The sequence below is a fragment of the Anomaloglossus baeobatrachus genome, chromosome 1 (genome assembly GCF_048569485.1).
Source record: "Anomaloglossus baeobatrachus isolate aAnoBae1 chromosome 1, aAnoBae1.hap1, whole genome shotgun sequence".
Taxonomy (NCBI): Eukaryota; Metazoa; Chordata; class Amphibia; order Anura; family Aromobatidae; genus Anomaloglossus; species Anomaloglossus baeobatrachus.
In genome coordinates, this window is record NC_134353.1 from 318,535,225 (window position 1) to 318,547,315 (window position 12,091).

The window sequence follows — 12,091 nt, forward strand, 5'->3', positions numbered from 1 at the left end:
TCTTTTCTTTCCATTCAAGTGCTTGGGATAACATGGCATAGTCTCCTATTCCATACATTTTTTTTTTGACAGTCTGATGGAAGCCTGAAGAACACTCTTGTGGTCTTGGCTAGCGGAGCTCCACACGTTTAGCATGTAGACGAGTTTTCTTGGCATATATGCTAAACCTAAATAAAAATCAGATCCTTGTGTAATCTGTAAATATATTTGTGTCCATACACCTTAATATGGCTGCCATCTTATTCCCCCAGCCTCGGTGGGCTCTTCCTAGTGTGCATGTGTTTTTAGCAGGGTGAGGTGAGTAAATTGATAACCTAGGATCAGACATGTTGGTTTTGCTCAATGTGTATCCGCCATGTAGTTACAAATCCCATACTCGTAGGAATGCTGTATGGTCTTGCATCAGGCTTTTCTAGCTCCGTTTGCATTGCTGGTAAACACCATTACATTCCGCATAAATGAAGGAATAAACAATATCCTACACATTGATATTTCTCATAATGCAGATTTCTGCACTGTGTTTTTTGGTGGTGATATTATACTTTTTACCTAAATTGTGTTTTCTTTTTTATGGAGCCTATAGATATTAATTATCTCCCCCTTTTTATCCCAGATCCAAAAGCTTTGTGACAGAGTTGCCTCATCGACCTTACTTGATGACCGAAGAGATGCCGTCCGAGCCCTCAAATCCCTGTCCAAGGTTTGTTATCGGAGCATAGGTAGACGCATGGATCCGGTGGCATGTCGGATACTATGTAGGCAAATGCCTCATAATGGAAACTGAACTGTTCCTGTAATTTCTTAGCACTTTGCTTTGTGCTTTGCTGTCTGCATCTGATCCTGTGACTACGTGATCACAGGCAACACTAGAAGTAGGGTGCGGGGTAAGGACAGGGGAGAAGAGACAGTAGTAAAGTGACCATAGGAAGTGCAGCCATATTGGTTGTTGGTTGTCAATTACGAATTTGCTTCTTGTAGATGTTATGACTGTACATCTTCATTGTCACTATTGCAAACTATCTACATTCGAATGTCTGACTTTCTAAACACATAGTAAATCCTTTTTTATCAGTCTCAATTATAAGTTGTGATTAGTCCAGATCAAGGAGTCCATTGTCTTACGTTTGACCCTGTCTCAGATGAGAACAGCACACCTTTGTGTTAGTGACTGGCAGGGGTCTCGGCATACAGGCATTCACTGATCCAAACTTCCGACATGTCTGAGGTTACTTTTTATCAAGTTTGGACTTTTCTTATGTTTAAAAAAAAAAAAAATTGTTTTCACGTTCAACCTGTTTATCTATTTTTTAAAACATTGGAATTAAAGTGAATTTGTCAGCAGGTTTTTAATGTGTAATCTAAAAGCAGGATAATGTAAGGGCAGAGTCCCTGATTCCAGCGATATGTCACTTACTAGGCTGTGTTTTGCTGTTTGAATAAAATGTAGTGTTTTATCTGTAAGAGATTGATTAGATAACTCCTGGTCATCTGCTCTATGTAACCATGCCCAACCACTGATGAGCAGCTTTCTGTCAATGTACAGTGTACACAGAAAGATGCCAATCAGTGGTGTGGGCAGAATAAGGCCCTGTGCGCACTTACCGTTTTTTGCCGTGGATTTCCTGCATGTTTCGCTGCATGTTATGTTCATAACATCTCTGCAGTGATTCACCAGCAAATCCTATGGGAAAAAAAATTGCTGTGCGCACTATGCGGATTTTGACAGCTGCATGTTTTGCTGCGGGATACCCGCAGCAAAAACAATTGCATATCACTTCTTTTCCGCAGATAGCTGAGGCATTTCACTCCATTGACTGCAATGTAATCGTGAAATCCCACAGGGAATAACGCAGGCAGCAAATTCTGTGCAGTTCACTGTGTTTTCCTGTGTTATTCCCTGCGGTATTTTGCGGTTTCGGGACAAAATGTTCATCACTGCCTGCGGTTTTCAGGGAAGTGATGTCATTATGACAGGAGGAAGAAGCCGTGCAGAGAGTAAACAGACACAGATCACACACACACATCACAGACATAGACAGAATACACACACATATCGCACTCACACACAGGCACAGACATATAGAATACACATAGAAATCAAACGGACATATAGAAAAAAAAACACGTGGGCTCCGCCGTATTTTTACCGTCCAGCCGAGGTAAGCACACAGCGGCGGCCCGGTATTCTCAGGCTGGGGAGGGCTAGGGCCAGGGTTAATGCACCCCCCTCCCGCAGCCGAGAATATCAGCCCTCAGCTGCCCCGGGACTGTCGCATCCATTATGCGGCAGTCCCGGAGTGTCCCCGGATCTTCCTGTTGCTGTGATGCGGTGGCAATCAGGGTAATAATGAGTTAATGGCAGCACATCGCCGCCACTAAGTCCAGGATTTAATCATGGCAGCGTCTATGAGACAGCTTTCATGATTAACCTGTAAGTAAAGTGAAAAAACACACGCACTGAAAAATCCTTTATTTTAAATACAACACAAAAATGCCCCCTCTTTCACCATTTTATTAACCCCCCCCCCCCCCCAAACACACGGTGTAATCCATCGAGGTCCCACATCGCTTGCATCCAGCCGCGACTGACGCTGTACTGAATGCAGCCTCGCAACGAGCCTGCAGAGGTAACCACAGGTCATTTCTCACGGCCGGTAACGTGAACACATTACCGCCGGGAGAAATGCAGTGTGTCGATTGTTGATTGATCTGTCCTCTATCTATCCCTCTATCTATCCCTCTATCTATCCCTCTATCTATCCCTCTATCTATCCCTCTATCTATCCCAGAAGGAAATGACTTTTTTTTTCAATGTGCTTTATTGCATTGAATGCATTAAAACACATGTACCAACTCGCGTTTAAACCGCTTTAAAAATACCGCGGCAAACCGCATGCGGTTTTCGGGTGCGGTTTGTCGCGGTTTTTTTTACCGCGGATGGGGTAATCTTTCAGACCATGCGGAATTTTCTTCAGAAAATTCAGTTTTCCAGTGCGCACAGGGCCTAATACAGGGCTCGGCATTTCAATAATAAGGTATTCAGCAGAGAAAACTGATTCTATCACAACTGTTTCACCCAGTATATTAAGTGATACATCACTGTTATCAGGGTTTCGGTCCCTGCATTATGGTGATGAGATTTCCTTTATAAACCTACAAATAAAACCTGTATAAGCTCTGTGGTTATAGTGGTCAGCGATGCAGGAATGGTTTACTGTTTCTGCTTTCATGACCCTTCTATAAACTGTGCTTATACAGGTTTTATTTTCTTGAGGTTGCACACAACCCTTTGTGAAGGACCATGTAACCATTATTTTAAAGACCAATATATGTGAGAAAAGAGCCTTATCATGCCTTAGTCAGCTAGGAGCAGGCCTTTGATATGTGAAGAAATATATCTTCTTCTTGCTAAGCACAATGGTGGTTATCTCCAGCTCCATCCTTTTCACTGTATATACAGTATGTATTCCCGTTCTGCATATTTGGTCTTCTGTGCACTGCTAAAAAGCCCTCAGACTGATCGAGATGGAGGATAAAGCTGGATAACCCACCTTGTGTTTGGCGAGAAGACTATATACTTCCTCATATATCACAGGCCTGCTGACTGAGGTATGTGTGATATGACTTTTCTGTCACTTAAGACACAGGACTCGGGAGTTGTTTGTCTTCAATTTACAGTCTATCCTAACGTGAATATGATGGCCTGTAGTTTGAATTCAATCACAGATGCCATTTTATTACATTCTTGAGAGAACCCTGTTAAAAAGTTACTTTTTTGTGTTTATTTTAAGTTGCTTAAAGGGAACCGGTCTGAAACCACCCCCAATGTGTTCTAAATGATGCAATGTGTATCACTAACATGGCTTTCTTAAACGTTTTTTTAATTTTTTTTATGTCCTTCAGTAAAACCAGTACAGACCTATGTTTTCAGTCATGAGGCCTTTAACTGGGAATCAGTCACTGTCACTCACATTCAAGCAAAATGGTTTTTTGAACTTAGTCACTCCCCCCGCAGTGTAATAGATTATACAGGTCCTTCACCAGAACGTGTCTGCTGAGCTCCACAGATTAGTCACAGAATCGTGACATCACACAGGTCCTGCCTGCATGGACCATTTGTCCAATCCTGAGCTCCCCCCATTACAGTGATATGGTCGTGACATCACACAAGTCCTGGCTAGACCAATGCTGTTCTCCACAGCGCAGCTGGTCTATGCAGGACCTGTGTGGAGCTCAGCAGAGAAGTTCTGGTGAAGGACCTGTATAATCTATTACACTGCGGGGGGAGTGACTTAGTTCAAATGAGAATTTTGCTTGAATGTGAGTGACAGTGACTGATTCTCAGCAAAAGGCCGCCCTCATGACTGAAAACATAGGTCTCTACTGGTTTTACCTAAGTATATAACTTTTTTTTTTAAGATAAATACATGTTTTTTGTTGTTTTTTTGTTTTTTTTGTTAAAAACCATGTTGGGGATGTGAATCATTTAAAACACACAGGGGACAGTTTAATATAAAAAAAAACGACATGACCGATTCACTTTAAGGCTTCACCCTTCACGTCTAAAGTTGGGTACGTTTTGTACTATTTTCTTTGTTAATGGGGCGTACAGTAGTTTTGGCTGGAATGACAAAGGTAATTTCTTAGGTTCCATGTTTGACAGCATTATGACCCAAAACAATAGAAGTGCACTTGCAATGTGTCTTTGCATTGGAGCACGTACATAGACCAACAAGACAACATAAACAATTATTTTCTCTTTCTATGACCAGAAATATCGTCTTGAAGTCGGCACCCAGGCAATGGACCATCTGCTGAGTGTATTACAGACTGACCGGTAAGAGACAATTAAATTATAGAGACGTACATTTATCACATAGCCTTATACACTGCCATTACTACCAGAAGCCTTAAACAATATAGCTCAATCCAAATGAAGTGTTAATGCACATTTTCTCCATTTATTCGTCTTGTGTACATGAGTGAAAAACAATATAAAAAATAAATTGGATGTTTTGGCTTTACTGTACAACACCATTTGTTTTCTGCTCTCCTTTTTATAAATAGCTTGGCGTGTTTACATGTGTTTGCAGCGTGTCCCAAAGGACACTTCTGTATGTGCTGACATCTCCATCAGTTGTTATACCTCAGCTTCCTGTGTACCTAAGGTGCTACAAGTTACCAGTGTTTTCAGCAATTTCCTGAAGTACCAAATCCGTTCTTTTCCATTGTATTTCATGTGAGAATTCTTCATGGAGATTTGTCCAAAGCATGGACGTTTATCACTTATTGATAGGAGAGCTAATGTCTGATCTTTGAGAGATCCCGAGCATTTAATTCCTCCTCCAGGTTCTATAGGTATTAAATGCATCAGCAAGGTGCATGCATAATCAACGGTCCATATTCATCTCCCCCCTCACTGCGCTCATGTGAACATCGCCTTATCTATTGGCTGAATTGTTGCTCTGACATAGAGGTATATCCAGAACCTCAAGATGGATGAATGGATGGATGGATGGAACCGGATGGATGGATGGAACCGGATGGATGGATGGAACCGGATGGATGGATGGAACCGGATGGATGGATGGAACCGGATGGATGGATGGAACCGGATGGATGGATGGAACCGGATGGATGGATGGAACCGGATGGAACCGGATGGATGGATGGAACCGGATGGATGGATGGAACCGGATGGATGGATGGAACCGGATGGATGGATGGAACCGGATGGATGGATGGAACCGGATGGATGGATGGAACCGGATGGATGGATGGAACCGGATGGATGGATGGATGGATGGAACCGGATGGATGGATGGATGGAACCGGATGGATGGATGGATGGAACCGGATGGATGGATGGATGGAACCGGATGGATGGATGGATGGAACCGGATGGATGGATGGATGGATGGAACCGGATGGATGGATGGAACCGGATGGATGGAACCGGATGGATGGATGGATGGAACCGGATGGATGGATGGAACCGGATGGATGGATGGAACCGGATGGATGGATGGAACCGGATGGATGGATGGATGGAACCGGATGGATGGAACCGGATGGATGGAACCGGATGGATGGAACCGGATGGGTGGATGGATGGAACCGGATGGATGGATGGATGGATGGAACCGGATGGATGGAACCGGATGGATGGATGGATGGAACCGGATGGATGGAACCGGGTGGAGGATGGATGGAACCGGATGGATGGATGGAACCGGATGGATGGATGGAATCGAGGATGGATGGATGGAATCGAGGATGGATGGATGGAATCGAGGATGGATGGATGGAATCGAGGATGGATGGATGGAATCGAGGATGGATGGATGGAATCGAGGATGGATGGATGGAATCGAGGATGGATGGATGGAATCGAGGATGGATGGATGGAATCGAGGATGGATGGATGGAATCGAGGATGGATGATGGAATGAATGGATGGATGATGGAATGAATGGATGGATGATGGAATGAATGGATGGATGGATGGAATCGATAATGGATGGATGGATGGAATCCATAATGGATGGAATGGATGGATGGATGGAATCGATAATGGATGGATGGAATCGATAATGGATGGATGGAATCGATAATGGATGGATGGAATCGATAATGGATGGATGGAATCGATAGATGGAATCTATGAATGCATCCCGTAGCCCGGTCCCCATTGGAAGTCAATGAATAGGCAGTTCAGCTCTCTACCCACACACAGTCAGCCATAAACAAAGCATTTCTGAGGGAGGAAGGACAGGGTTTTATTTTTTTTTGTGAACACTGTTGTTACACCCAGAGAGAGCCATTGAGAGACTGCAAGCGGCTCCCCCTGGGCCGAGCACACCCGAGCTTACAATGCTTGATCAAGTGGTTAACATATGTACAACACCCGGACTCCAAAATTGGACACTGATTATTTTTTTTATATAATGTATGTATGTATGTATGTATGTATGTATATGTCATTGTTCAGTACGAACCATGAACTTTATAGTTCGGGATCGCTCATCTTTAAACCTATCATATCAAAAACTGTCTACTAACCTGCAGATATAGGGTTAATCTGCAGGTTAATAGCATTCTGACCCCGTGCAGTTGCTTCACTGAGAGCCCCACTGCTGGGAGGAAATATCTTTATTCCTCCAGGCAGCCTTGGGCTTCCAGCCATAGGGTCACGGCTGGCGCAGTTTCAGTCATCACTCAGTACATAGTGAGCAGCGGCTGTAACCACACCTCTGGCACTGACTGACAGCTGGTTCTGCATGTCATCGGTACAGAGCCAGCTGTCAGTCAGTGCCGGGGGTGTGGTGACAGCCGCTGCTATTTATGTACTGAGGGGTTACTGAAACCCTTCAGGTCATGCTCCTATGAATGAAAGCTTAAGGTTGCCAGGAGAAATAATGATCTCCAGTCAGCGGGGCTCTCAGTGAAGCGGCTGCACGGTGTCAGAATGCTATTACCTGCAGATTAACCCCATTTCTGTAGGTTAACCCCTTCACGACCTTTGACAGATCTAGCCGTCATGGTGCCCTGGTACTTAAGGACCCATGACGGATACATCCGTCATGGCGAAATTGCGGCCCCGGAGTGCCGGGCACCGCGATCGGTTTTAAAAAACTGTAGATTCGGGAAGGAGAGGACTTGCACCTGACCTCAGGAGGGGTGGTGTCTCCTTCCCGGACCTACGGAGGCTGTGATTGGCTGACGAACGCCGCTCAGCCAATCACAGCCAGTGTTATGTTTCAGCCATTGAAAATGGCTGAAGCATTGAAATCCAGCTATGTCAGTGCAGCTGCAGCACTGGCCATTGGCTGGAGCTCAGTGAGCTTTACTGCACCCGCCCCCAGCTCTGATTGGAGAGATCGGCCTTGTGACCGATCTCTCCAAGCACCGTGCATCTGGGATCGGGTGAGCTCGCTGTAGGAGATCGCTCTCCTTAGCTTCTCCCTCCGTGGAATCTGAGGAGAGCGATCCCTGCGGGTGCCCATCTGTGAGTCACAGCCCCCGATCCACCGCTGCCCTGCTCCATGTGCTTCGCCCCTGCTCTCCCGCTGCGCCCCTGCATGTGACGCCGCTACTCTCCCGCTGCGCCCTGCATGTTACGCCGCTACTCAGCAGTAAGAGAGCAGCGGCGTCAGATACAGGGGGTGTCACAGCGGGAGGAGAGCAGCGGCGTCAGATGCATGGGGGCATCTGACGCCGCTGCTCTACTCACGCTGCGCCCCCCCTGCATCTGACGCCGCTGCTTTCTTTCTGCTGCCTCCTTGTATCCGCCGATGCGCCGACCCTGCATCTGCCGCTCCACCACCCCTGCATCTGCCGCTGCACTCTCCCCATCAGCCACTGCACTCTCCCCATCAGCCGCTCCACCGCCCCTGCATCTGCCATTGCACTCTCCTCATCAGCCACTGCACTCTCCCCATCAGCCGCCCCACCGCCCCTGCATCTGCCGCTGTACTCTCCCCATCAGCCACTGCACTCTCCCCATCAGCCGCTCCACCGCCCATGCATCTGCCACTGCACTCTCCCCATCAGCCGCTCCACCGCCCCTGCATCTGCCGCTGCACTCTCCCCATCAGCCACTGCACTCTCCCCATCAGCCGCTCCACCGCCCCTGCATCTGCCGCTGCACTCTCCCCATCAGCCACTGCACTCTCCCCATCAGCCGCTCCACCGCCACTGCATCTGCCGCCGCACTCTCCCCATCAATCGCCGCACTCTCCCCATCAGCCGCCGCACTCTCCCCATCTGCCGCTACGCCCCTGCATCTGCCACCTTACTCCCCCATCAGCCTCTGCGCCCCTGCATCTGCCACCTCACTCCCCCATCAGCCTCTGCCCCCTCCCTGATCTGCTGCCTGCTCTCTCCCATTCCCCTTAATCCTCTGCCCCCTCTCCCCCCTCCCGGATCTGCTGCAATCCTGCTGCCTAGATCCATTCTGTAAGGTAGCTATCCCCAATCTCCACCTTTCCCCTCGCCCCCCCTTCCTCTGCCTCTCCTGCATCGGTTGTGCTCTCACCCATCCTCCGCCGCTCCTCCATCCGCCGCGCCCTCTCCCATCCATCCGCCGCGCCCTCTCCCATCCATCCGCCGCACCCTCTCCCATCCATCCGCCACACCCTCTCCCATCCATCCGCCACACCCTCTCCCATCCTCCGCCGCGCCCCCTCTCCCATCCTCCGCCGCGCCCCCTCTCCCATCCTCCGCCGCGCCCCCTCTCCCATCCTCCGCCGCGCCCCCTCTCCCATCCTCCGCCGCGCCCCCTCTCCCATCCTCCGCCGCGCCCCCTCTCCCATCCTCCGCCGCGCCCCCTCTCCCATCCTCCGCCGCGCCCCCTCACCCATCCTCCGCCGCTCCTGCATCCGTTGCGCCCTCTTCTATCCTCCGCCCATCTTTTTTTTCATCCCACCTAGTCCCCCCCCCGTTTTGCAGCACAACCGTGCGTTCGTCCTAATTTTTTTTATGTAAACTAAGAAAGAAATACAAATAAACTTCGTTTAGGGCCAGTAAAATTATACTGTAGTAATCGTCAACTACAGTATTTTTTTACTGAATATTGTAAGGGTCAGCCCAGTGCCACACATGAGAGCGATGCACAAGCCTCACACCGCATCATCTGGCACGGTCGCTCTCTTCCAGACAGGAGTGTGTGGCTGTGTCGGGTGATGCGATGCGAGATTTGTGCATCGCTCTCACATGTGGCACTTGCCTTAGTGTCAGTTGCAGATATATATATAAAATAAAATAAAAAAATATATATATATTTATTTTATTTTATCTGACGTCTGTATTTTTTTTTTTCCAAACTAATATTTCTTTGTATGGGGGGGTCTAGTTTCCAACATGGGGTCACATGTGGGGGAGCTCCACTGTTTGGGCACATCAGGGGGATCTCCAAACGCAACATGGTGCGGCTAACGATTCCAGCTAATTTTCCATTTAAAAAGTCAAATGACACTCCTTCCCTCTGGAGCGCTGCCGTGCACCCAAACAGTGGTTTTCTGCCACATATGAGGTATCAGCGTACTCAGAACAAATTGCCCAACAAATTTTGCGGTCCATTTTATCCTGTTACCCCTGTACAAATTAAAAAATTGATCCTAAAATAACATTTTTGTGGGAAAAAAAAAGTACTTTTTTGTTTTTATGCCTCCAATGTATGAAGCATGTGAAGGTTCAAAGTGCTCATTACCCATGTAGAATTATGCCATGGGGGTCTAGTTTCCAAAATGAGGTCACTTGTGGGGAGCTCCATTGTTTAGGCCCCTCAGGGGGTTTCTAAACGCAACATGGCGTACGCTAATAATTCCAACCAATTTTGCTGTGAAATGGCGCTCCTTCTCTTCTGAGCCCTGCCGTGTGCCCAGACAATTACTTTCCACCACATATGAGGTATCTGTGTACTCAGGAGAAATTGCACAATACATTTTATGGTGCATTTTTTCCTGATACCCTTGTGGAAAAAAAAGCTACCTGGTTGAAATAACAATTTCATGGTAAAAAAAAATAAAATATATATATATATATATATTTTCACGGCTGAACATTCTAAACTTTTGTGAAGCCTCCAGGGGTTCAAAGTGTTCAGTAAACATCTAGATAAATTCAATGAGGGGTCTAGTTTCCAAAATGGGGTCACTTGTTGGGGATCTCCATTGTTTAGGCACCTCAGGGGGTCTCCAAACACAACATGGCATCCACTAACGATTCCAGACAATTTTGTGTTTGAAAAGTCAAATGTCGCTCCTTGCCTTCCGAGCCCTGCTGTACACCCAAACATTTGATTTCCACCACATATGAGGTATCTGTGTACTCAGGAGAAAATGCACAATACATTTTATGTTGCAATTTTTCCTGATACCCTTGTGAAAAACAAGCTACCTGGTTGAAGTAACAATTTCGTGGTAATATTTTTTTTTTTTTATTTTCACGGCTCAAAGTTATTAACTTTTGTGAAGCCCCCAGAGGTTCAAAGTGCTCAATAAACATCTACCGTATATACTGGCGTATAAGACGACTTTTTACCCCCTTAAAATAATGGCTACAGTGGGGGGTCGTCTTATACGCCGGATATACGGGGGGGTGTGTGTGTATATATATATATATATGTACACTGCAGCGTCCAGGGGAGGTGGGGACAGCAGCTCTGGAGCACAGGGGAACGCTGCGGGCTGCAGCCTTTGATCTCCTGCACCCGCTCATATAATATGCACAGCCGCTGTCCATCTCCAATGGTGCTGAAATCGCACGCAGTGATGGGCTGGGGGAGCGGTGCATATTATATGAGCCTGCGTCCCAGTGTGATCGCACATGCCCACCCCTGTGTTAGATTTGGCCCCCAGGCTGCTGCTCATTCTAAAATAAAAAAGCTTTACTTACCCCTGCAGCGTTTCTCCCCGTGTCCCTGCTTCCACTGTGATCAGGCAGGCAGAGAGCTCAGCCTGCTGTGCCGATCACATGACCGCACTGAGAACCAGGAAGTGGAAGAACAGAAGCAAAGAGCCAGACAGGAGGGAGCTCAGCGCTGGAGGAGATAAGGAAAGAGGGTTTTATTTTACTTTGGGCAGCAGCCTAGGGGCCATATCTGACACAGGGGGACTTGTGCGATCTATAGGGGCCATGGGCAGCACTATGGGGGTGATATCTAACACAGGCGGACTTGTGCGATCTATAGGGGCCATGGGCAGCAGCATGGGGGCGTTATCTAACACGGGAACGTGTGCAATCCATAGGGGACCATAGGCAGCACAGGGGAACGTGTGCCATCACAAGGGGGCTATATTCAATATAAGGGGGCCATATCCAGATTAAGGGGGCTAATTTTAGGATGGGGGGCTATGAGGGACATATACCCTATATGATTTGTTAGAGGGACACTGGTATTATAAGATGGACCCCATTTAACATTAAAAAAAAAAATTCTCTTTTCCTTCACCAAATTTGGGGGTGCGTCTTATAATCAGGTGCGTCTTATAAAGCGAAAAATACGGTATATATCATACAGCAGGGGTCGGGAACCTATGGCTCGCGAGCCAGATATGGCTCTTTTGATGGCCGTATCTGGCTCGCAGAC

At 47.3% G+C, this 12,091-nt stretch overlaps 1 protein-coding gene across 6 annotated transcripts in view; it reads left to right on the forward strand.

The window, feature by feature from the left end:
• Positions 1 to 12,091, forward strand: part of USO1 (USO1 vesicle transport factor) — a 148,530-nt gene that overhangs the window by 24,698 nt on the left and 111,741 nt on the right. For all 6 annotated transcript variants that reach the window (XM_075351394.1, XM_075351398.1, XM_075351402.1 and 3 more), the window contains exons 2-3: positions 614 to 700; positions 4,773 to 4,837. In XM_075351394.1, coding sequence (XP_075207509.1) covers positions 614 to 700; positions 4,773 to 4,837 — 152 coding nt within the window. The remainder of the gene's footprint in view (positions 1 to 613; positions 701 to 4,772; positions 4,838 to 12,091) is intronic.